Source organism: Chiloscyllium plagiosum, unplaced genomic scaffold, assembly GCF_037043375.1.
Source record: "Chiloscyllium plagiosum isolate Xiang-an unplaced genomic scaffold, Cpla_swu_hap1 HiC_scaffold_15, whole genome shotgun sequence".
Lineage (NCBI taxonomy): Eukaryota > Metazoa > Chordata > Chondrichthyes > Orectolobiformes > Hemiscylliidae > Chiloscyllium > Chiloscyllium plagiosum.
Genome location: NW_028270153.1, coordinates 28,567,295 through 28,594,271, shown reverse-complemented (window position 1 = coordinate 28,594,271; position 26,977 = coordinate 28,567,295). Strand labels below are relative to the sequence as shown.

At 40.7% G+C, this 26,977-nt stretch overlaps 1 protein-coding gene across 7 annotated transcripts in view; it reads right to left on the bottom strand.

Moving 5' to 3' along the window:
* The window catches only part of ptprt (protein tyrosine phosphatase receptor type T), a 1,424,809-nt gene that overhangs the window by 160,200 nt on the left and 1,237,632 nt on the right, over positions 1–26,977 (bottom strand). For all 7 annotated transcript variants that reach the window (XM_043710562.2, XM_043710557.2, XM_043710558.2 and 4 more), the window contains one exon: positions 8,907–9,094. In XM_043710562.2, coding sequence (XP_043566497.1) covers positions 8,907–9,094 — 188 coding nt within the window. The remainder of the gene's footprint in view (positions 1–8,906; positions 9,095–26,977) is intronic.

Below are 26,977 nucleotides of genomic sequence, written 5' to 3'. Positions count from 1 at the left end.
TACACTAGTGCATGGAGTTAAAAATCACACAACACCATGTTATAGTCCAACAGGTTTAATTGGAAGCACACTAGCTTTCGGAGCGGCGCTCCTTCATCAGGTGATAGTCTATCACCTGATGAAGGAGCGTCGCTCCGAAAGCTAGTGTGCTTCCAATTAAATCTGTTGGACTATAACTTGGTGTTGTGTGATTTTTAACTTTGTACACCCCGGTCCAACACCGGCATCTCCAAATCATTACTAGTGCATGGACACCTTCATCTAATGAGTTATGAATGGGTATTGAACATTGCTTATAATTAAACAATCATCTCCACCTCTAATCATATAATGGAGTTAAGGTGAATCACTTGGTATCACCCTGAGGAGTTCCTGCAGTGATGTACTAGGCCTGAGGTGACTGGTCTCCAACAATCACAACTATTTCACTTTGTGTCAGGTATGAGCTCAGTCATTGGCAAACTTTGCTGCTGATTCATATTGACTTCAATTTTACTCAGGCTGCCTGATGCCAGTCTTCATTTACATGTTTTAATGTCAGCGCAATCATATTCACTTCACATCAGGAATTCAACTTTTTGGTTTATATTTGGACAAATACTCACCTCCTGATTCCCTGAAACCTATTCACCAACTATAGAGCACAACTCTCCATTTGCCTGGATGAGATGGCTCCTGGTGTGAGTTTGTTTTGAATAGGGCAATATACATGCTGTGATAATGCTCATGTTGTCTCCTTTCCAGAAGAAACAGGGTGTGGATATTGTGCTATTGAAGAATACATTGTTTAATACAACTTTTTCCCTCAGGATATGTCCCATGATTCAGTGATGATATCATCAGCAAGTTGCTTAAAGGCATTCTGCCATATTGACCGTGAGATAAAATACAACAGCTCCAAAGATACTCAAGAAACTCAATGCCATTCTAAACAGAAAGTCTGTGTGACAACTCTCCCAATTTTACCACGAGTCCCAGATATTGATGAGCATTACAGGGTGAAATGCATTACATGTCGCTTTGTCTCTTCAGGATCCTAGATCAATACCTTTGGCACACTTTTATTCTTCTTGAACTTTTCTATTAAGTTTTGATACAAGAAAATGGCTTTCTGGACCATTTCAGAAGGCAGGTAAGAGTTCACCATACTGATGGCGAGAGCTGATTCGGTCAACAGATTTTCGTAAGTAAACCAGATGAACCTTTTGAATGACCCAAAGGAATTAGTGAAGACTAGCTCTTTAATTGCAGTTACTTCATTAGTCAAGTTTAGATTCCTCCAAGTATTACTGTGGGATTTGAGGTTACATTCTGGAGAACCAGGTTGGTACAAGTCCAGTAACTTTACCATTATGCTATTATTCACTCTACAAGTGGCAAAATTAATTAAGGAGCTCATGAATAGCCTCCTCAATATGTATCTATTTAGTGCAATGAAAGCTCAGAAATCTTTTTATCCCCAAGGAGTAATTTGAAATGAGAATGATAGATAGGTTTTGGTACTTTCATCAATTGTTACCTGAGACAGAGAGCTACCTTACAACTACAAGCCTATCAAGTGAAAGCTGAATACAATCACAATAATTTAGAATCACGTTGAATTGTGTGAAGTGTACATATAAAGTCATTATGTGTGTCACCCTACTTTATTTTCAAGAGATAATATTGAAGGGAATAAAGAAAGGATCACTGTGACTAAGCTGAATCTAAGTTGCTGCATAGCAACAGCCACTGTTGCTATGCAGGATCATACTTGGAAACCAATATTCAAAAGGTTTGACAGAGATTTCTCTGGTGTGCAATTTTAGTTTGAAGCTGCAGAGGAAAATTGTTCACAGCTATCAGACAACTGTGATTCTCAAACAGGAGATGATATTTCATTAAGTTTAAAACAGGCAGCATATGGCTATTGTTTCCCTAAAATCTTGTGAATGGAAATATTCAAAAAGTGGATGTATGCCCTTATTATAAAAGATTGGGACAAGACGCATTTGGTTGCTAAAGTTGGGTGTTTCTAAAATAAATTTATTCCTTTCATTTGCTAATACCAACATTGGCCCAAAGATTTTGTGCTTTCTTTTCATTCACAGAATGAGTGTTTCACTTGTGAAACCAAATTTAATCATCCATTCCTAATGCCTTTCAGAACAATTTAACTACCTTCTTGAGTAGCTACAGTCGATGTGGTGTAGGCACACTGTGAGACAGAGGTTATGGAATTTTGGATTTAATGACAGTAAAGGCGATATGGTTTTAAGTCAGGATGTTGTGTGTTGGAAGAAAGAATTGCAGGAGATGGTTTTCTGACCTGCCTGCAGCCCTTCTCTTTGAGATGGTACAAGTCCCAGATTTGAAAGGTGGAGTCTGAGGAATTTTGACAAGTACCTTCAGTGCATTTTGTGAACAGTGAACAGTACCAGTGCTAGTACTGATGTGGTATTGGCACATGGCAGAGGGAATGACTTAAACATGCTGAATCAAATGGATTGTTGAAGTTGCACTTATCCAGGCAAATGGAGGGTAATCCATCTCACACCTGACTTGTGCCTTGGAGATAAGAGACAGGCTTTGGAGTATCAGGGAGTGAATTACTTACTGTAGAATACCCAGCATCTGACCTGAACTTGGAGCCACAGTATTTGTATGGCTGGTCCAGTTCAGCTTCAATGGTAACTCTAGGTGGTTGATTGTGGGTGATTCAGTAATAATAATACATTTGACTACCAAGGAAGAGCTGATGAGATTTCCTCCTGCTGGAGATGGTCAATACTTGTATAGTATAACTATTACTAAGCATGTAAGTTAGCTCATTGAGCTGGAAAGTTTGTTTTCAGATGTTTCATCACCATGACTAGGTAATATCATCAGTGAGAGTCTCCAGTGAAGCGCTGGTGGTATGTCCCATCTCTCTATTTATTGGTCTTGGTTTCTTAAGGTCAGTGATGTCATTTCCAGTTTTTTTTCAAGGTAAGGTAGATCGGATCTAAGTAATTATTGATGGAGTTCTGGTTAGAATGCCATGCCTCTAAGAATTCTCATGCATATCTTTGTTTTGCCTGTCCTAGGGTGTGTGTGTTGTCCCAGTCAAAGTGGTGTCCTTCTTTGTCTGTATGTATGCAAACTCATGATAGTGGGTCATGTCTTTTGGTGGTCAGTTGGTGTTCATGTATCCTTGTGGCAAGTTTCCTGCTAGTGTGTCTGATGTGTTTTTTACAGTTCTCGCATGGTATCTTGTAAATGATGTCAGTTTTGCTGGTAGTATCTAGTGGATCCTTGAGATTCATTAGTCACTAGTTTAAGGGTGTTGGTAGGTTTGTGGGCTACCATGATGCTAAGGGGTCTGAGTAGTCTGGAAGTCATGTCTGATAATGTCTTTGATATAAGATAATGTGACTGTCGTTATTGGTTGAGTTGTGCCTGCTTGTTTCTGAGGAATCAGCAAATTGTGTTTATTGGATACCCGTTTTTCTTGAAAACATTGTGTAGATATTTTTCTTCTGCTGTTTGTAGTTCTTCATCCCAACAGCCACAAATGGAGCTGCTTCAAGATATTATTTCAATGAGCTACATCACACTGCAGAACCCAAGAACTACAAACAGGAGAGGAAAAATATCTACACAATGGTTTCAAGAAAAACGGGTACCCAATAAAAAGAATCTGCTGATTCATCAGAAACAAACCCAAATAAGCAGACGCAATGCAACCAAATCCTGTAGCCACATTACCTTACACCAAAGACATCAATGACTTCCAGACTACTCAGATCTCTTGGCATCATGGCAGGCCACAAACCTACCACACACTTAAACAGCAACTAATGAACCTAAATGATTCAATAGATACTACCAGCAAAACTAACGTCATTTACAAAATACCATGCAAGAACTGTAAAAAAAACCACTACATCGGATGAACAAGCAGGAAACTTGCCACCAGGATACATGAACAACAACTGAACACACCCTAGGACATGCAAAGGCATGCATGAGAATTCTTACAGGCATGGCATTCTATCCAGAACTCCATCAATAAACACATCAATTTAGATCTCATCTACTTTCCCTTGAAAGAAAGAACTTGAAATGACATCACCCACCTTAAGAAACCAAGACCAATAAATAGAGAGATGGGACATACCACCAGTGCTTCACCAGAGACTCTCACTGATGAAAGTGAGGAAACGTCTGAAAACAAACCTTCCAGCTCAGTGAGATAACTTATATACTTATCATCAACCTGAGCTACAAATCTTCTCAAATGTTGCTGTAAGTATTACTTGAACGTATAACTGTTACCTGTCATGACTCACTGGGGGAGCATATTACTGTTCCTGCAATCATTTCAAAAGTTAAAGCTTTCAAAGAGATATGCAAATACCCTAAGCTACCTGATTTGCAGAACGAGGTTGATAAAAAGAACAAACCAGGTTTCTGTACTTAATAATCACTATTTATTACAGTCATTAGATTCTTGTTACAGCTAAACAATTAAACTACTTCAAGTGACCTATATGAATTAAAACCCTAAGCCCATTATAAAGTCTCCCTTAAACACACATACAGATGGATAAACAGATTAAAAATACATGGGTAGAGCAAAAACTGGGAAAAAAACAACATTGTCCCTGTTCTCAAACTGTATTGTTAGATTCTTGCTAATCTGAAGGCTTCTCATTGACTTTCCTTTTCCCAAATGCTTCCTCTGGTTTGCAAGAGGCACACTGGGGGTGGGGGAGGTGGAAGTGGGACTAGTGGACAGGGAACTAAATAGTAAAAAAATGATCACTAACAGATTATCTGGGAGCTTCACTGATCTTCTTCTGGAAATGTGATGGGAGATTAAGGGAACCATGGCAGACTTTCTGGGCTTACTCATTGGGCATATAACATAGTGATCCAAACACCAGCATCATAAAGCTTTCTAAATTACATGTGTAAATCAGATTAACTTCCTTCCATCATACAGTATGAATATGCCAGACTAAAGAACTTTCTTTGTGTCCTTCGACTTTATGTATGAATTTTGCTTTGAATATAAAAGTTGCGATAATTGAGAAGTGGTGACTTACCCCATTAAAAATTCTATCGTAAATTATACTCTCATTCATACCAATGCATCTTATACTTTCTCTTAAGTTCTGTGACCAAAAGCTAGTCTTAACCCATAATACTGCATCGCTGCCATGTTCAGGCAAGGAGGCAGGCCCTGAATCTACCCCAGACTGCAGGATGATGGAATGCCATACTGTTGGCATCAATCTAATCACATCACAAGGTGTACAAAATATGCTGGCAACAGACACTTTTACGTGCATATTGTAACCTGGAGCTGTAAATAATGATGATGGTGCCTCCAATTTATTTCCATCACATGGGTCACCAGGGAATTCTTCTCACTGTCACTTACTGCTACTGGCATAATTAGAAGGATTTACGACAATATTGATATTCAACATGCTTTAGCCCTGTTATGAATGCATCTTCCTTGGCTATCACGTCCTGGAGTAGGAGTTAAACCAAAGCTTCTAGCCCAGAGATAGGGACACTACTCACTACAACATTAGCTTTTCTTTGTCAAGGCATGTGTAACTTAATTTGCTATCATACATTCTAATAACTTATTTGCTTTCCTACTAATGTTTGTGTGCGTTGGTCAATTCCTCTAGTGATGCATATCCATATATATTTAAAATAAAGACTTACAATTTTGATATCATGATTATGGATCATATTGTAGACTTTATATTGACTTTTAATTATAATGTGTTTTTTTACAAGAGTACACACAACCAAATTGATTGAGGCTGTAACTTCAGTGATTATCTCAAAGACATACGTGGATTATCCTCAGGCCTCGAGGGACACCCTAGAATTTCACAACTGAGTGGTGTTTAGGAAACTTCAAAGAGAAGGACTTCAAAGGGAGAAATGCACTGCAGACTAAAGTGCAGTTGCCTCTGAGTTATGTCAGACTGTGAACATGTTGGAAGGAGACAGCAGTCAAGGGGAAGAGACAAATCTGTTTTTTTCCCATTTCAAGAAGACACAAAAACAAGTTTTAAAATCCAGTTTCAACTCTGCCGTTTGTGGGCTAATGTACTGTGAAAGTCACAGCTGAGAAAATCCCCTCATCAATGCACTGCCGAGTAAAAAGTAAGGAAATTGCTTTCTCCATGCTGGAACCCAGAATGTAATTGATTCCCTAATTGGCCCTTGAACGGACTGTCTTGCCACATATTTTCAAAGAATGGTTCTGAATCAATGAGGTTGGTGTGGATCTGGAGTCACGTGTAGGCCAGACCAGGTAAGGAGAGCAGAATTCCTTCCTGAAAGGACATTAGTGAACCTGATGGGTTTTTCTGAAAATCAACGATGGTTACACGGCTGATATTAGGCTAGCTGTTAATGCAGCACTCCTTTGGACTTTAGCTCAAGTCACTGGAGCAGGACTTGAACCTTTAGAATCAGTGGCTTACAGAGCCACAGCTATTACTTTCAATCATGACCTTGTATATCTTTTGTTGGCACTTTACTGTTCTCCTCATATTCTTCACTTATGATTTGCAACTTCTTCCAAAAAGATCATCAGTGAGGTTCAGAAAGACATTTTTCTGTCTGTGATGTAGTGCAAATGAGTGGTAATCTTTTTTTTAAGTCTTCCTTCCCCACATATGTGGCGGAGCCGGTGTTGGACTGGGTGGATAAAGTTAAAAATCACACATCACCAGGTTATAGCTACCTGATGAAGGAGGAGCGCTCCAAAAGCTTGGACTTCCAAACAAACCTGTTGGACTGGAACCTGGTGTTGTGTGATTTGTAATTTACCCCACATCTCGCAGATTTCTTTACTGAAAGGGCATCAGTGAATAAGATGCGTCTTTACAACAATCAACAATAGTTACGTGGTCACCATTCTGATCATCAATTCTGATCCTTGTTTTCAAATTTGTTTGTGCCTTTTATCCCATCTATTATCTGTAACCCCCTTGGAAATATCTGCATGCCTCTTAATCTGGCCATATGAGCATTTTTATTTTAATCACTGCACCACTGGTGGCTGTGCCTTCAGTTGCTGAGGCCCCAGGCTCTGTTCCTATATCTCTCTGTTTCTCTATGTCACTTTCCTCCTCCAAACCACCTCTGAATTAAGCCTTTGGTCTTCTGGTCTCTTATTAGTCAGCTCAGTGTCAAATTTGCTTTTAGAATGCTTCTGTGAAATCCATTTGGCTATTTTAATACATTAAAGGGGCTTTATAAATACAAGCATTTTCATTGACTTCAATCTTTTGTTCCTGTGAATAGAACTGCAGTCATAAATTACATCACAAAATCAGGCACTTATTCTTCCAAAAAATGTGTATTTCATCTACAAAGAGCTATTTCTAGACATTAATGGATAATCTTCCAGTTTCTTAGTACAGGTAGGGAGCCTTGTTTTGCAGAATTTCACAGCTTTAGCCGCCTGCTATGCATGATTGGTAAAACATCTGCAGCAAGCTCCAAACTTCGAAATATTTGCTAGCGGCAGGTGAGGCTCCTCACCAGCAGAGTAAAGTCGGAAAATCTCCCCAGAAATTTCTGTTTCAAAATTATTAAGACAGTGTACTGGCAATCACTAATGTGCCACCCTGCTGATTCCCAATCTTGGCTGCACTGTGTTGTCCTTTCAAAGATTCAGGATATGCACTGATCTCTTAACAGAAAACACCAGTGCAATTATTGTGTAAATTGATTGGTTCTATACTGCCATCAGGGAACTGTGTTTGAAGGGAGTGTGAATTGAAGGCAGGATACAACACTGTGGTACCAATTTTCAAGATGCCAGCAAATAGACTTCATGCTGGGAGCAAAGAGTGAGTCAATATCCCCTTTTACTGTACATCAGATAGCTATAAAGTTTATATTAATTGTATATTAGTTTTTTCACATTTATTATAAATTATGATTATATGCTGATGTGACTAGTTGTTCTTTGTTTCAAATGCATGGGTATATTTTACTACATGTAAAATACCATGAAATAAAAATGGAAGGTGCTGGAGAAACTCAGCGGGTCTGGCTGTGTCTGTGGAGAGAGAAACACGGTTAATGTTTTGAGTCCAGTATAAGTCCTTCAGAACTCAAGTAAAATGCAAAATACAATGAGGTATCTTTGACAATATGAAAAAAGGCTCAGTTCATTATATACCACTGTTCAACAGTCACTGAATCCAGATAACGCATATTTACCAACTTGTAGCATCACCTCGTGAATGATTTGGCCATAAAACTGGTTTTTCAGATTAATTACAAAACCACTATATACTGTGGGCTTGCACAAACTCAAAACCATCACATTGTTAGTTTTGATCATCATATCCAAATCAACAATGATATCCAAAACCTGCAAATTATTATTTGTGATATTCACCTATTGCCTCCTTCAAGCAATACCATATCAATAAATAGTGGAAATAATCATTTCAAGGTCTGTAGTTAATCATATTTGAGGCAACCACAATTAAAATTACTATGGATCATCAACAGGTTTCCACAAGTGGTGAAAACTGAACCGGTTATGGAGAAGTTCTCATATTTGTTTTCCAGCTGGATTATACAATTTCATGCATGCCTTGTCACAATTCCAACAACTGCAAAATCGGTTTTGAGAACATACAGATAGTATCACTGTTACAAAATGGGACAAAACTCATATTTACTCTGGTTCATTCATTTTACCTTCATTGCCATCATTTCTCTACAGGCAAAAAGCAATGAATGCCCTTTCATGTGTTTGACTTAAATTTATCTTTCTCATGTCTTAAAGGTTCTAACCTTTAACTTTAGGACCTTTCATTTGAAGACAGAGTCCTTCATTGTAATTAGAATATGAGAGTGCATTTTGTAAATATTACTTTTGGACTTACCTCATATTCTTCCTTAAAGCCATAGCCCTTGCCACATTTCATCTGTGTGATGTGCTGCAGTAGATCTGCTACTCTTATAGCAGGTTGAAGGTGTCCAGTTTGATACGACATTTCAACAGGTTCACAATTTCTGTAGGAATGGGTTTGAACAACTCTAGCTGGCTGAGTGATATCCTCATGGTTGCTGTCTGCATTTCAAAAATATCAGATAATCAGAAACGTTAAGCGATCTTGAATCTGCCGCATACACACACCAGACGTGGGAATACAAATCATTTACTTAGTTGCCGCAAAAAAAACTCTGGTTAACTATTAATGATGTTTTTTGTGCTGTCCTTTCTATATATTTTCTAATGAAACTGCAAGAGTGTAAAATGGAAATTTGTGAGAGGAGATAAAACCTGACAAAATGTTCTCTGAAGAATTAAGGTATGATGTCAAAAAGGAAGATGATAACATTGAAGTGCCATTTTTCAATCAGTTTCCAATTGATTAAAGGATTTCTAAAATTTAAGACGTTTGAAAAAAATCTTCAGACCTGTCCATAATAAACCAAGATGGTAGAAATTTACAGTAAATGTGATAAAGAGCACTTACCTGAAACTGACCTCACCTGCATTCCAGCAATAGCTGGCATTTATATAGCACCTTTAATATGACAAATCTTCAATGACAAAATTTGGCAGTGACCAACATTTGGAGTTATTGTGGTATGTTAACATCTTAAAGGAGGAGCGAAAAGTAGAGACAAGGAGAGTTTAAGGAAATAATTACAAAGTTTCAGGTAATTTTAGACACAGTTACTAATGGTAGAATGTTGAAAATTGGGAATATGTAAGAGGCCAAGCTTTCCAGTAGTTTCTATTCGTATTTTTGACATTGGCAGTTTTTCTGCTTTTTCTTTCTTGAAATTTCTAAATGTATTAAGTATTTAGAAATGTAAAGTGCAGTTCTAACTCCAAGGCACTAGAAGTCACTGTTTACCTGAACAAACATTGACACCTTTCTGAAGATATCCTAAAAATATCCAACGGCATTTATTTAATTCCATCAAATCCCCAGCCTGTGAATAATGCTGTGTCTAGACTGCAGGGTAGCAGTGCTTACTTGCAATTCTGAAGTGAAGCAGTGGAAAATCTCAAGCTCCAGTGCAGAATGTGAATTTTTCCCCCAACAACCTGAAGAAGGGTTACACCTGAAACGCGACTTCTCCATGTCCTGATGCTGCCTGGCTTGCTGTGTTCTTCCAGCCTCCTGCTTGTCTACTTGGATTCCAGCATTTGCAGTTTTTTTTGTCTCTAATGCAGGTCAGGCAGCATCTGTGGATAGAAACCGAGTTAACATCTCAGGTCAGTGCTGACCTGAAACATTGACTCTGTTTCACTCTCTGCAGATGCTGCTTGATGTTTATATTTTATGTTTGCATTGCAGCTTTTCAGCATGTACACTATTTTGCTTTTGCTTTTACAAATTTACTGTCTGTCTAAATCTGGGAGAGTTTTTTTTGCTCCAGTATCAAGTCAGACATTTTTATCAGATTTAGGCTGTGTGAACACCAGAACCCCAAAAATGATGCAAAATGTAAGCATTTCACACTGATGCCACAGCATTAGTCCAAATGTGCTATTGGATGTTTAAACAGTGGCAGGAACATCAGAGCAGTAGTAAATTCTTGGTTCATAGAGTCATACAACACGGAAACAGACCCTTCAGTCCAACCAGTCCATGCTGAACATAATTTCAAACTAAACTTGTCCCATCTGCCTGTCTGCTCCTGTCCCATGCCCCTCCAAACCTTTCCTATTCATTCATGACTAACTGGATTGTTGAAGTGTATTTTCACACCTTTTGGTGTCTGAGATTTGTGTGTGAATGAATTTATTCGCATTTAAATGTAATTCAAATGATGTCTTTTAACTGACTCAGTTTCAAAAGGATATAATCTGAAAAGTAGAGTCATAGAAAGAGAGAGAGATGAACAGCATGGAAACAGACCCTTCGGTCCAACCCGTCCATGCCGACCAGATATCCCAACTCAATCTAGCCCCACCTGCCAGCACCTGGCCCATATTCCTCCGAACCCTTCTCCTATTCATATACCGATCCAGATGCCTTTTAAATCTTGCAATTGTACCAGCCTCCACCACTTCCTCTGGCAGCTCATTCCATACATATACAACCCTCTGCGTGAAAAAGTTGCCCCTTAAGATTTTCTTATATCTTTGCCCGAGCAAGGGGATATGATGGATGGCAGGCATAGGAACGGGGGTGGAAAGTCTCAGATACAGTCACATAGATGGGTTAACTCCAGGAAAGGTAAGAGAGGTCGGCAGGTAGTACAGGACTCTTCTGTGGCTATCCCCACTTCAAGCAAGTGTGCTGTTTTGGAAAATGTAGGGAGTGATGGATTCTCAGGAGAACGTAGAATGAACAGCCAAGTTTCTGGTATTGAGACTGACTCTAATGTAATAAGAGGTACATCGGGTTCCAAGCGATTGATTGTCTCAGGGGACTCTCCAGTCTGAGGTCCAGACAGACGTTTCTGTGGCTCACAGCGAAAAATCAGAATGGTGTGTTGCTTCCCTGGTCCCAGTATCAAGGATGTCTCAGAGAGGGTGCAGAATGTTCTCAAGGGAGAGAGGGGCCAGCAAGAGGTTATTGTTCACATTGGAACCAACAATATAGGAAGTGTAAAGGTTGAGATTCTTAACGGAGATTACAGAGAGTTAGGCAAGAATTAAAAAGGAGGTCCTCGAGAGTAGTAATATCTGGATTACTCCCACTGCTACGAGCCAGTGAGGGCAGGAATAGGAGGATAGAGCAGATGAATGTATGGTTGAGGTACTGGTGTATGGGAGAAGGATTCACATTTTTGGATCATTGGAAGCTGTTTAGGGGTAGAAGTGACCTGTACAAGAAGGACAGATTTCACCTACATTGAAAGGAGACTAATAAACTGGTAGGGAGATTTGCTGGAGCTGCTCAGGAGGATTTAAACTAGTAAGGTAGCAGGGGTGGGACCCAGGGAAATAGTGAGGAAAGCAAAGAGCTTTGCCTCCTCACTCTCCACGGGAGTCGTACCGGAGGACTGGAAGCAGGCGAATGTTGTTCCTCTATTCAAGAACGGTGATAGGTAAATCCCTGGCAATTACAGACCAGTCAGTCTTATGTCTGTGGTCAGCAAAGTTTTGGCAAGAATTCTGAGGGATAAGATTTATGACTATTTGGAAACACAAAGTGTGATTAAAGGCATGGCTTTGTGAGGGGCTGGTCATGCCTCACAAATCTTATTGAGTTCTTTAAGGATGTGACAAAACAGGTTGACGAAGGTCGAGCAGTAGATGTGGTGTATATGGACTTCAGCATTTGATAAGGTTCCCCGTGCTAGGCTCATTCATAAAGTCAGGAAGTATGGGATACAGGGAGATTTGGCTATCTGGATTCAGAATTGGTTGGCTGACAAAAGGCAGAGAGTGAATGTAGATGGAAAGTATTCTCCCTGGAGGTCCGTGGTGAGTGGGGTCCTGCAGGGCTCTGTTCTTAGGCCTCTGCTCTTTGAAGTGTTCATAAATGACTTGGATGAGGAGGCTGAGGGGTGGGTTAGTAAATTTGCTGATGGCCAAAATATTGGAGGTGCTGTTGATAGTATCGAGGGCTATTGCAGGCTGTAGCGCGACATAGACAGGATGCAGAGCTGGGCTGAGAAATGACAGATGGGGTTCAACCTGGATAAATGCGAAGTGATGCATTTTGGAAGGTCTAACTTGAATGCTGAATATAGGATTAAAGACAGGATTCTTGGCAGTGTGGAGGAACAGAGGGATCTTGGTGTTCACGTACGTAGATCCCTCAAAGTTGCCACCCAAGTGGATAGGGTTGTTAAGAAAGCATATGGTGTTTTGGCTTTCATGAACAGAAGGATCGAGTTTAAGAGCCGCGAGGTTTTGCTACAGATCTACAAGTCCCTGGTGAGACCTCAATTGGAAAGCTGTGTCCAGTTCTGGTCGTCCTAATATATGAAAGATACAGAGGCTTTGAAGTGGGTGCAAAGAATGGTTTACCAGGATGCTGCCTGGACTGGAGGGCTTGCCTTATGAAGAGAGGTTGACTAAGCTTGGATTTTTCTCTCTGGAGAGAAGGAGGAAGAGAGGTGACCTGATCGAGGTATACAAGATAATGAGAGGCATGGATAGAGTCAATAGCCAGAGACTTTTCCCCAGGGCAGACTGACTGGCATGAGGGGTCATAGTTTTAAGATATTAGGAGAAAGGTATAGAGGGGACATCAGAGGAAGGTTCTTTATGCAGAGAGTAGTGAATGCATGAAATGCGTTGCCAGCAGTGATGGTGGAAGCAGAGTCATTAGCAACATTTAAACGACTACTGGACATGCACATGGAAAGCAGTGAATTGAGGGGTGCATAGGTTCAGTTATTTTATTTTACATTAGGATTAATCCTCGGCACAGCATCGTGGGCCAAAGGGCCTGTCCTGTGCTGTACTTTTCTATGTTCTATGTTTTATGTTCAATCTGAGACTGGTACAGTTGAGAACAAAAGCGAGTCAAATAGTCAGGGCAGGCAGGGACAAAGCAGAGAACAAGGTAGGACTGATAAATTAAACTGCATTTATTTCAATGCAAGAGGCCTAACAGGGAAGGCAGATGAACTCAGGGCATGGTTAGGAAAATGGGACTGGGATATCATAGGAATTACAGAAACATGGCTCAGCGACGGACAGGACTGGCAGCTTAATGTTCCAGGATACAAATGCTACAGGAAGGACAGAAAGGGAGGTAAGAGAGGAGGGGGAGTGGTGCTTTTGATAAGGGATAGCATTACAGTTGTGCTGAGGGAGGATATTCCCGGAAATACATTCAGGGAAGTTATTTGGGTGGAACTGAGAAATAAGAAAGGGATAATCACCTTATTGGGATTGTATTATAGACCCCCTAATAGTTGGAGGGAAATTGAGAAAAAAACTTGTAAGGAGATCTCCGATATCTGTAAGAACAATAGGGTCGTTATGGTCGGGAATTTTAACTTCCAAACTATGGGATTGCCATAGTGTTAAAGGTTTAGATGGAGAGGAATTTCTTAAGTGTATACAAGAAAAGTTTCTGGTTCAGTATGTGAATGTACCTACTAGAGAAGGTGCAAAACTTGACCTAAGGAAGTAAGGCAGGGCAGGTGACTGAGGTGTCAGTGGGGGAACACTTTGGGACCAGTGACCATAATTCTATTAGATTTAAAATAGTGATGGAAAAGGACAGATCACATCTAAAAGTTGAAGTTCTAAATTGGAGGAAGGCCAATTTTGACAGTATTAGGCAAGAACTTTCAAATCCTAATTGGGTGCAGATGTTCGCAGGTAAAGGGATGGCTGGAATATGGGAAGCCTTCAAAAATGAGATAATGAGAGTCCAGAGAAAGTATATTCCTGTTAGGGTGAAAGGAAAGGCTGGTAGGTATAGGGAATGCTGGATGAGTACAGAAATTGAGGTTTTGGTTAAGAAAAAGAAGGAAGCATAGGTCAGCTATAGACAGGATAAATCGAATGAATCCTTAGAAGAGTATAAAAGCAGTAGGAGTATACTTAAGAGAGAAATCAGGAGGGCAAAAAGTGGACATGAGATAGCTTTGGCAAATAGAGTTAAGGAGAATCCAAAGGGCTTTTATAAATACATAAAGGGCAAAAGGGTAACGAGGGAGATAATAGGGGCTCTCAAAGATCAGCAAGGTGGCCTTTGTGTGGAATGGCAGGAGATAGGGGAGATGCTAAACAAGTATTTTGCATCAGTATTTACTGTGGAAAAGGACATTGAAGACATAGACTGTGGGGAAATAGATGGTGACACCTTGCAAAATGTCCAGATCACAGAGGAGGAAGTGCTGGATTTCTTGAAACGCATAACAGTGGATAAATCCGCAGGACCTGATCAGGTGTACCCTGGAACTTTGTGGGAAGCTAGGGAAGTGATGGCTGGGCCTCTGAGTGAGATATTTGTATCATCGATAGTCACAGGTGAGGTGCCAGAAGACTGGAGGTTGGCTAACATAGTGCCACTGTTTAAGAAAGGTGGTAAGGACAAGCCAGGGTACTATAGATCAGTAAGCTTGACGTCGGTGGTGGGCAATTTGTTGGAGGGAATCATGAGGGACAGGATGTACATGTATTTGGAAAGGCAAAGACTGATGAGGGAAAATTAACATGGCTTTGTGCATGGGAAATCATGTCTTACAAACTTGATTGAGCTTTTTGAAGAAGTATCAAAGAGGATTGATGAGGGTAGAATGGTGGACATGATCTACATGGAATTCAGTAAGGCATTCGACAAGGTTCCCCATGGGAGACTGATTAGCAAGGTTAGATCTCATGGAATACAGGGAGAACTAGCCATTTGGATATAGAACTAGCTCAAAGGTAGAAGACAGAGGGTGGTGGTCGAGGGTTGTTTTTTAGGCTGGAGGCCTGTGACCAATGGAGTGCCACAAGGATTGGTGCTGGATCCACTACTTTTCATCATTTATATAAATGATTTGGATGTGAGCATAAGAAGTATAGTTAATAAGGTTGCGGATGACACCAAAATTGGAGGTGCAGTGGACAGCGAAGAAGGTTATCTCAGATTACAAGGGGATCTTGACCAGATGGGCCAATGGGCTGAGAAGTGGCAGATGGAGTTTAATTTAGATACATGTGAAGTGCTACATTTTGGGAAAGCAAATCTTAGCAGGACTTATACAATTAATGGTAAGGTCCTTGGGAGTGTTGCTGATAGTGACCTTGGAGTGCAGGTTCATAGCTCCTTGAAAGTGGAGTTGCAGGTAGATAGGATAGTGAAGAAGGCATTTGGTATGCTTTTCTTTATTGGTCAGAGTATTGAGTACAGGAGTTGGGAGGTCATGTTGCAGCTGTACAGGATATTGGTTAGGCCACTGTTGGAATATTGCGTGCAATTCTGGTCTCCTTCCTATCGGATAGATGTTGTGAAACTTGAAAGGGTTCAGAAAAGATTTAGAAGGACGTTACCAGGGTTGGAGGATTTGAGCTATAGGGACAGGCTGAATATACTAGGGCTGTTTTCCCTGGAGCATCAGATGCTGAGGGGTGACCTTATAGAGGTTTATAAAATCATGAGGGGCATGGATAGGATAAATAGACAAAGTCTTTTCCCTGGGGTCGGGAAGTCCAGAACTAGAGGTCATAGTTTTAGGGTGAGAGGGGAAAAGTATAAAAGAGACCTAAGGGGCAACTTTTTCACATAGAGGGTGGTGAGCTCAGAAAATGCTGGTTTTGCCAGGGGAATATTATTACCTGATTTTCTTGCACAAGTTCCTTGGGATCAGCTCAAATGTAAAATTTCCAATAAAGTAGCTTAATCAGCCGAATTGATTGTGGTCAGTTTGTGGGCAAGGGCTGCTTCAATTGAATGGATTTTTACATTAGCACAATGATTGTGAATGCTCCTGCATGAAGTCATTAATGGGACAATCCACTCAAGCTTGAACATATGTCTATTTTACTCATTTATCTGACCGGCAACTTTGGACGCTCACGTAAAGTGTGTGAAATTCCACTTTAAGAATCAAGCAAATATAAAAAAACTAACAACATCTTAAAACAAAACACTCTTAAGTCAGATAATCAAATCTGAGCCCCAAACCTCTGACATTCAGATCATCAGAGATGGGGCTGCACCCTCCCCCCCCGACCTATCACCTTCATTCCCTCCCCCACTCACCTATTGTACTCTATGCTTTTTCCCCAACCCCACCCTCCTCTCACTTATCTCTCCACCCTTCAGGCTCTCTGCCTGTATTCTTGATGAAGGGCTTTTGCCCGAAACGTCGATTTTACTGCTCCTCGGATGCTGCCTGAACTGCTGTGCTCTTCCAGCACCACTAATCCAGAATCTCACTTGTCCATGGCAGTCCTTTCTGATGGGCACCCTTCTGCTGAAATTGCCAGGGATGTTTTTCCTCCCAGGGCCACTGATATTGAGTTCAGGGGCACAGACTTGAGCCAGAAACATAGGACATCCCTAGATACATAGGAGAAAGTGTGGTCTGCATTTGCTGGAGATCAGAGGTGAGAGAGTGTTGCTGGAAAAGCACAGCAGGTCAGGCAGCATCCTCCTGACCCGACCTGACTACATGATTATCCCCTCGTTGATCAAACTACCCCATGACCTCACCTGTACCACGCAGCACCTGACTACCCCAGAACATGCCCCACAACCACATGACCTCCCCATCTGTCTACTTGCCTTGACTGCCCAACTATACCCTGACCATCAGATAGAAATTTGGATGAGCCCATATGTAATGGAGTTGGATTTCATGGTGTTTTTTTTTGAAAATTGTCAGCCAATTTATAATAATTTTACCACCTTCCTCAACTGTCTTTTCATCAACACAAATGCTTAGGAAGTCTTGTCCAAAGTCAACATCTGAATCAACTTAAAATTTAGAAACTTAACAGTCAACAATGTTCATTGTTATGCTAATATTAACAAATTTAAAGTGTTATAGCTGTGATTCACAGCCCTGCAATTTTATTCAAACAGCGATTAGATTAAGTTGTTGTGGTATGGGAAGAATGCCAGTGAATTGATCTGAAGTGACACTGGACAAGACTATAATTTTAATATTTTATCATCTTTTAATACTGTAGAAAAAACATGCATTATTATGGGAACAGGGACATAAAATCAAGATTTGAATTTGCAAGCTAATATTTTAATAACTATCAACAAACCTATATACCATCTGTCATCATTTAGATTAGATTAGATTCCCTACAGTGTGGAAACAGCCCTTCAGCCCAACCAGTCCACACCGGCCCTCTGAAGAGTAACCCACCCAGACCCATTTCCCTCTGACTAATGTACCTAACACGATGGGCCATTTAGAATGGCCAATTCACCCTGACCTGCACATCTTTGGACTGTGGGAGGAAACCAGAGCACACCCACGCAGACACAGGGAGAATATGCAAACTCTACACAGTGTCGCCACTGGAATCGAACTTAGGACCCTGGCGCTGTGAGAAAGCAGTGCTAACCACTGTGCCACCCTCTGCTCAAGTCAATCATAAACCTTATTTCTGCTCTCAATAGTCAACTGAGAAAGGTCTGAGAGCTGTTTGAATCTAGCCAGCCCATTATTAATGTACATTCTATGAAAAAGAAACAAAGGACTACAGATCCTGGATATTGGAAACAAGAACAGATGTTGCTGGGAAAACTCAGTAGGTCTGACAGCATCTGTGGAGAGAAATCAGAGTTAAGGTTTCTGGGTCCAGTGACCTTTCTTCAGAACTGTTCTGAAGATGGGTCATTGGATCCTGAAACATTAATTCTTGTTTTCTCTCCACAGATGCTGCCAGACTGCTGAATTTTCCCAGCAATTTATGCTTATATTCTATGAATTTTGCTCTTCAAACTGTTCCCAGTGTCTGTTGAAAGTCAAGTAAAATATAACAAGCCCACTAAGGACATATTGAAATGGAAGAACAAAAGTCATCCATTCTTTTGTGGAAGATAGTCAGCAAAAGTAAACTTATTGGTCTGGACTAAATAAGGATGGGCTCTGATCGCTGGTTTCTTGCCCTATTTACTTTGGAAACTTAAAAGCTACAATGATAACTTTTAACTTACTAAAACACTGCAAGATTTTCCATAGAGAAGAAAAGCAACCAGCAGACCTGGAAGAAATTACTCGATGCAAAATCAAAAAAGTAATGAAGACTTTTGCATGGGAATTCTGGAGTCGAGGGCTTGAACAGCTTAAATCTTTGCCACTAATGATGGAATGAAGGCAATGGAAGAAACCTTACTGAGGAGGCTGGACTTCAAGGAAAGGCTCAGGATATAAGGCAGTATTTATTTGCTAAGATAGGTTGGAGAAAGGCCATAGTAAAATCTGTAGAAATGATAAGAATTTTGAAAATAATTTGGAGTGAGGGTGTGTTAGTTCCAAGGAACGTGTGGGTTTGGATCCATTAAGAAGTAAAAATATAAAAATACTCTTAAATCAGCTGTCCTCACACCTTCTATTTGTGAAGATAATCAACCTCACAGTCATATGAGGCTTTCCTCCACTATTTTAAATTTAGTCTAAATTTTAAATTTTTAAATTTTAAATTTAGACTGACCAGGTTGCCAGGGTCTAAGCGATTTTGCTGACTGAGAGGTGGTTAGGACGGCAGTTTGTAGGAGGAAGTCTTTTTAATGTATACTTACTGGAGCCTATGTAGCTGCGTCACTTACCTCCTGCAATTGGACACCCCAACCTCCCTCTCTCTCTTCAATTGGTCTTCTGGTCTCCTTGGAAATCTTACTGATATCAATGACCATTCTGATCTACTCTCCTGACTGTCCCTAAACTTTCTGATTTAATCCTAATCTTAAACACTTTTGTTCTCAGTTGTTCTGAGGAATGAAAATATTGCTCTATGATGAGCATTTGAGTAAATTAGGTCTATATTCTCTGCAATTTAGAACAATGAGAAATGATCCATTCAAACATACTAGATTCTGAATAGACAGAACAGATACTGAGTGATTGTTTCCACAAGTTGGTGAATCCAAAAAATTAGTGCACAGTTTCAGGTAAAGGTTGACCATTCAGGACTGATGCAAGGAAATATTATTTCATTCAAAGGGTTGTGAATCTTTGGAATTGTCCACTCCACAATGATATTGATACTCCACCAATGAATATGTTTGAGCTCAGACAGAATGATTTTTGATGCAAAAGCCAAGAGGTATAGAAGCAGGAGAGAAAATGGAGTTGAAGCCCAAGATAAGCCATGATTGGTGGAACAGGCACAATTGATGATATGATCTGCTCCAGCTCCCCCTTCTCTCTCCTACCTACTTGACCTCTCAACACCTTGATTTCCATGATATGGACATATAGAAACATAGAAAATAGGAGCAGGACAAAGTTATTTGGACTTTTGAGCCTCCTCCGCCATTCAGCAGGTCACGCAACTCAGTAGCCAGTTAAAAACCGAAAGAACCGAGAATGCTGTAAATCAGAAACAAAAAGAGAAATTGCTGGAAAAGCTCAGCAGGTCTGGCAGCACCTGTTGTGATAAATCAGAGTTAACCTTGTGGATCCCTTTGTCAGTATCCTGTTCCTCCTTTTACTGCTGACAACTATATCTCTGACCTCTTGAAAACATTCAATGTTTTGGCCTCAATCACTTCTGTAGCAGAGATTACTATATCCTCACCAATCTCTTGGTGAAAAGATTTCACCTCACATCAGTCCAAAATGGCTTGCTGTGAATACTGTGAGCTGTGGTAGGGGATTCTCTCATCGTTGGAAAAATCCTCCATTTATCCTACCTAGTCCTGTTAGAATTTTGTAGGTTTCTTTGAGAACTCCCCTCCCCATATTCTTCTACACTCCAGTCATAATAGTCCTAACCAATCCAGTCTCTCTTCATATGCCAATGCTGCCAACCCAGGAATCAGTCCGGTAAAACTGATCTTCGTACCTCCACCCAGGAGTTTGTCAGTAAAGCTTCAATCTCCATCCTTTCTTTAGCACAAACTGACTTCAAACTATCCCTCTCTCTCCACACCTCCATCCTAACAAACATATCAATGTTTTGAAGAATGCAGATTGTCAAACTGTCAGGTAAGCAATTGAAAGTGCATAAGCATTTTAAAAAGTAAAGTTCAAATGAATATGTCAGAAGACAGAGCACAGGGAAGAAATGCCCAGCTCTTTCAGAGATTCAGCGCAGATGGAGCAGATTTAATAGCCACCATCTGTGTAGCAAAAATTTGTGATCGTTAAATTGCCAGATTGAGGAATGTCACAAAAATGAGTATTCATTAATTAATATCACAAAAAACTAATTATAAGGCTTATGCTTAAGAAAATAATAACTGAAGAGCTTCTAAATGACAATCTCAATCTGCAACTCTTAAGGATAGCTGGTGTGAAAATGGAATTATTCATATTGTCATGATTAGGACGTTCTATTCCAAGAATTGTAATTAAGGCCACGTTCACACTCCACGCTAGGAACTCGAACTACTATGAGATGCCCTCCCGGAGGAGGTCTCGTATGTGTGAATTTCAGTGCATTCATTAGTCAACTAAGTTGTGTAGTTTGATTTGAATTGATGAATGATGGCAACTTCACTCTCTCAATTATTATCTGGCACATATTACTGCTGCTGATACTGGTAACTCAAATGTGAACAGATTTTCAGCATTGACAAGGAGCACAACATGTATGGGGATAAACAATTATAGTCTAATTGCAATTATAGCCTAAGGCTTCACGGGTCACAGATCAGGTTACCACAGCAAAGAGGCAACATTCTAACTCAAGGCCTCTGACTGGGAGTACTAGGAACAATGAACTTAACAAAGTATGTTCAAGCTGCTATTATCAACACAAAACAAAAATATTGTTGAAGTGCTGTAACAATGTTGGAAATTAGACAAAGAAAATGTCTTTGCTTTTGTGCTCCTTTACTGGCTTTTCCTTTTAATGCCAGAGAATATTGAAAGAAATAAATGATTAATGCAATTATATGGAATATAATAAGAGGTGTATGACCTATTGGAGACACAGGCAGAGGAACAGGCCAATTTAGTGCAAATGAAACATTTTACTTGGAAGAGAGCTACTGCTCGTTTAGATAATATTTTTAAACTACTGGTGGAAAATGGGAAATTACAAAATTTTCTGCACCAATAGCAATTTTCCATTAATTTAATTGAACGATTAAAAAGTAATTTGCAATGCAAACCCATCTCTTTGATACATCCTGCCGGCAGACCAGATATGTGAGGCAGACAATTATCCCTTTAATGTGTCTAAATTAGCACATAGTTGTCAAAACTGAACTCAGCTTAATTTATACTTTTTCCCTTTCATGCCCACAATTTTCCAAGATGTGGTACGTGTGAAATTGCGCCTACTTTATAAACCAATCGCAGTAATAGCTAGATCTTTATCATTATTAGTAATAGCTAGATCTTTATCATTATTATATTATTTATATACAAAAATTGAAAACCTGAAATATATTGAAACACTGGTGTCTTTTGTAATTTCTCATCCTTGATCAGAATGTACTGCACGTGCACATTCACTACGCAATATTACTCTTTGGCAATTCAAATGAAAAAATTTATCACCCAAAATATCAGTACCTGCAAATCCTTCAGGGACATTCACAATCACAGTTTAAGTTTTGCAAAAGGCAGAGTGCAAAAGGCTACACACTGACATGACTTGGACAAACTACTTTCTACATAAAAATTGCTGGAAATTGGTGCTCATCTGATTCTCACGGGATATGTGTTCCACATACATAACAACAGTTCCAACAGCACATTCCTAAGCACTCTACAACACGCAGGGAATGCCAACTACCATTCTCATACACCGTCTGTAGTTCATTGGCACTTTTAAGTCATATTACTGTGTAGTTTGAAATTATTCTGGCACCTTTTACAGATAGTCAAAGTTTTTGTGACATTCCTCTATCCACAATTTTAGTGGGAGTTATTAACCCACTTAAAATTAAATGAATTGGTGTCCATTACCAAAACAAAATTGATGAGAAGAATTACATATGAACACATTAAGCATTTGACGCAGACTTTGGCAGTAGCTTTTTAAGGCAAAATTTGCTCTGAGCATCATGTCAATGCCAAAGAGTAACAATGCAACATGGCAGATTTAAAATCAATTGCAAATTATGATGTATTTACAAAGCATGAGTAGGTCTTACCTTACTCATTTTAACTGAAGGCCATCATTTCATGAATAATTAGCAACACTGGCTCGGATACATATTCTCTTATATTATCTTAATAAGACTTTTGTACTTTAAAAGTAGTTAATAGTATTTTGGTGTCAATTTAATTGAATGACAAATTCTCTATTTATGTATAATTTTTTGGAATGAATGTAATGCCATTATTTCACATATCATTAGATCTGTGAAAGATACGTTGGTAAAGACTTATTTCAAAACAATTAGACATGAATAAGTATAAATCATTCTGAAGATCAAATCTTTTTAAGCACTTCTATTAAGATGATAATCATACCCTAAGATGATATGATTTGCAAATTATCTATGCGAGTAGTTATCCTCCATTAATTTCTACATTAATTAACATAAGTATTAAGAACGAATCTGAAAAGGCATTGATCTTAATATTTTTGTGACTGTAAAAGTCACACTTAATTTGTAAGAGCAATTTCAGAAAGAACAGTAAGAGATTTTCAATATCTTTTCAACAGTGTTTCCAGGCAGCACCAAGAACTAATTTCGACCTGTGAATAAACATGGTTATATCATGCTTGGTTTAAAAGTGTTTTGATCTGGAGTTTATTGTTTGCCAGTTTTATACATACAACAATGTAGCTGACAGACCAGTTGAAATTTGAATTTATTTTTGTTAATATTTTATGATGGTCCATTGCTCATGTATGAGCTTATTGAAGCTATGGAGTCCTGCAACATGCTGATAATACTTGTCAATCAGGCATTTTGTTTATGGCAGCCAGTACTGTAATAGCAGCAGCTTAAAAATATGATATTCTAAACTCCAGCATTAAAATGATAGCTGAGAGGTTAAGTACATTTTATGGTGTGATATTACGCCATATGTCGCTGCACTGTTATCTTTTTTTAAGGGGGGTTGGGTGTATAAGTATTCTCTTCTCTTGAATCTCAATGAGGAATGGCAAAATTTAGTAATTCAGTAATAATTCGCTGTCTGGACATCAAGTGAAACAAATCTATTCCACCTCGCCAGAATTTTTTACATTTCAATCAAATGCCCTCCCATTCTCTGACCTCCAGAGACATCTAAGCATACCGAAGCCAGTGACAGAGACGATCATCATGAATTTCCAATCTTCCCCAGACTCAGGATTACTGCCAAAGCATTGGAATTTGTGATTGTTATAAGCTTGTTTGAAAAATGTTGTAAACATAAGCACAATACCAAACAAGCAATAAGTGTAACCTTGTTGGTGGGGAAACTAATTGAAATGATAGTTCGGGACAAAACTGGTAGTCACTTGGGGACATGCAGGTTAATTAAGGAAAGCTAACTTTGATACATTAAAGCCAAATCATGTTTAACTACATTGCTTGAGTTTATTGATGAGTTTGTCAAGAGAGTTGATGGGGTTAAAGCTGTTTATGTGATGTACTTGACTTTCAAACAGTATTTGAAATAGTGTCATACAAGAGATTTGTGAGCAAAATTATGGCTCATGGGAATAAAATGGACAATAACAACAATTTGCAAAATTGACTGGATGACAGAAAACTGAGTGTGATGGTGAATTGTTGCTTTTAGGATGGAATGATGTTTATAGTGTAGGCTCCCAGAGTTTGCTAAAAGAATCCTTGCTCTATCTGATACATAAATGACTTAGACCTTGTTCTTGTAGGTCATAATTTCAAAATGTGTGGATGGTCCAAATCGTGGAAGTACTATGAACCATCAGGAAGTTGGTGTAGAACTTCAGAAGGTCAAAAATAGTTTGCTGCAATGGGTCGACAAATAGTTAATGAAATTAATGTCAAAACATAGAAACTACTCCTTCATGACCGTTTCGCCATTTATTTAGATAGCACCTGATCCTCTATCTCAACACCATATTCCCCCTTCCTCTCCAGACACCTTGATGCCTTTAATATCTAAAGATCTATCAACCACCTTCTTGAATATACTCAGTGACCCAGCTCCACAGCTTTCTGTGGTAGAGAATTCCAGAGGTTGACCACCTCGTTTCCCCATTTCAGTTCTAAATAACCTACCCCATATCCTAAGATAGTGCTTTAGACTCTCCAATCAGGGGAAACCTCCTCCCTCATCGAATCTGTCTGATCAGGTTAGAATTTTATAATGTTCAATCAAATCCCATCTCATTCCTCTAAACTTTAGTGAATATAAGCCAATTCTAACAGATCTTCTTCATTTAACAATCCTGCCATCCCCCGTATCAGAGCTGAAAATGTGTTGCTGGAGAAGCGCAGCAGGTCAGGCAGCATCCAGGGAACAGGAGAATCGACGTTTCGGGCATAAGCCCTTCTTCAGGAATGAGGAAAGTTTGTCCAGCAGGCTAAGATAAAAGATAGGGAGGAGGGACTTGGGGGAGGGGCGTCGGAAATGTGATACGTGGAAAGAGGTCAAGGTGAGGGTGATAGGTCAGACTGGGGTAGGGGCGGAGAGGTCAGGAAGAAGATTGGAGGTTAGGAAGGCGGTGCTGAATTCGATGGATTTGACTGAGACAAGGTGGGGGGAGGGGAAATGAGGAAACTGCTGAAATCCGAGTTCATCCTTTGTAGTGGGAGGGTTCCTAGGTGGAAGATGAAGTGCTCTTCCTCCAACCGTCGTGTTGTTGTGGTCTGGCGATGGAGGAGTCCAAAGACCTGCATATCCTTGGTGTAGTGGGAAGGGGAGTTGAAGTGTTGAGCCACAGGATGGTTGGGTTGGTTGGTCCGGGTGTCCCAGAGGTGTTCTCTGAAACGCTCCGCAAGTAGGCGGCCTGTCTCCCCAATATAGAGGAGGCCACATCGGGTGCAGAGGATGCAATAGATGATGTGTGTGGAGGTGCAGGTGAATCTGTGGCAGATATGGAAGTTTCCTTTGGGGCCTTGGAGGGAGGTGAGGGGGGAGGTGTGGGCGCAAGTCTTGCACCTCCTGCGGTTGCAGGGGAAGGTGTCGGGAGTGGAGGTTGGGTTGGTGGGGGGGTGTGGATCTGACGAGGGAGTCACGGAGGGAGTGGTCTTTACGGAATGCTGATAGGGGAGGGGAGGGAAATATATCCTTGGTGGTGGGGTCCGTTTGGAGGTGGCGGAAATGACGGCGAATGATGCACTGTACATGGAGATTGGTGGGGTGGTAGGTGAGGACCAGTGGGGTTCTGTCCTGGTGGCGGTTGGAGGGGCGGGGCTCAAGGGCAGAGGAGCGGGAAGTGGAAGAGATGTGGTGGAGGGCATCGTCGACCACGTCGGGGGGGAAATTGCGGTCCTTGAAGAAGGAGGCCATCTGGGTTGTACGTTTTTGGAACTGGTCCTCCTGGGAGCAGATGTGGCGGAGACAAAGGAATTGGGAGAATGGGATGGCGTTTTTACAGGGGGCAGGGTGGGAGGAGATGGAAATTTGTTGCTGGAAAAACGCAGCAGGTCAGGCAGCATCTAGGGAACAGGAGAATCGACGTTTCGGGCATTAGCCCTTCTTCAGAAATGCCCGAAACGTCGATTCTCCTGTTCCCTAGATGCTGCCTGACCTGCTGCGTTTTTCCAGCAACACATTTCCATCTCTGATCTCCAGCATCTGCAGACCTCACTTTCTCCGCAGGGTGGGAGGAGGTATAGTCCAGGTAGCTGTGGGAGTCGGTCGGTTTGTAGTAGATGTCCGCATTGATTCGGTCGCCTGAGATAGAAATAGAAAGGTCGAGGAAGGGGAGGGAGGAATCTGAGACTGTCCAGGTGAATTTGAGGTCGGGGTGGAAGGTGTTGGTGAAGTGGATGAACTGTTCAACCTCCTCGTGGGAGCACGAGGCGCCCACACCTCCCCCCTTACTTCCCTCCAAGGCCCCAAGGGATCCTTCCATATCCGCCACAGATTCACCTGCATCTCCACACACCATTTACTGCATCCGCTGCACCCGGTGTGGCCTCCTCTATATTGGGGAGACAGGCCGCCTACTTGCAGAACGTTTCAGAGAACACCTCTGGGACACCCGGACCAACCAACCCAACCACCCCGTGGCTGAACACTTCAACTCACCTTCCCACTCCACCAAGGACATGCAGGTCCTTGGACTCCTCCATTGCCAGACCATAGCAACATGACGGCTGGAGGAAGAGCGCCTCATCTTCCGCCTAGGAATCCTCCAACCACAAGGGATGAACTCGGATTTCAGCAGTTTCCTCATTTCCCCTCCCCCCACCTTGTCTCAGTCAAATCCATCGAATTCAGCACTGCCTCCCTAACCTCCAATCTTCTTCCTGACCTCTCCGCCCCCAGTCTGACCTATCACCCTCACCTTGACCTC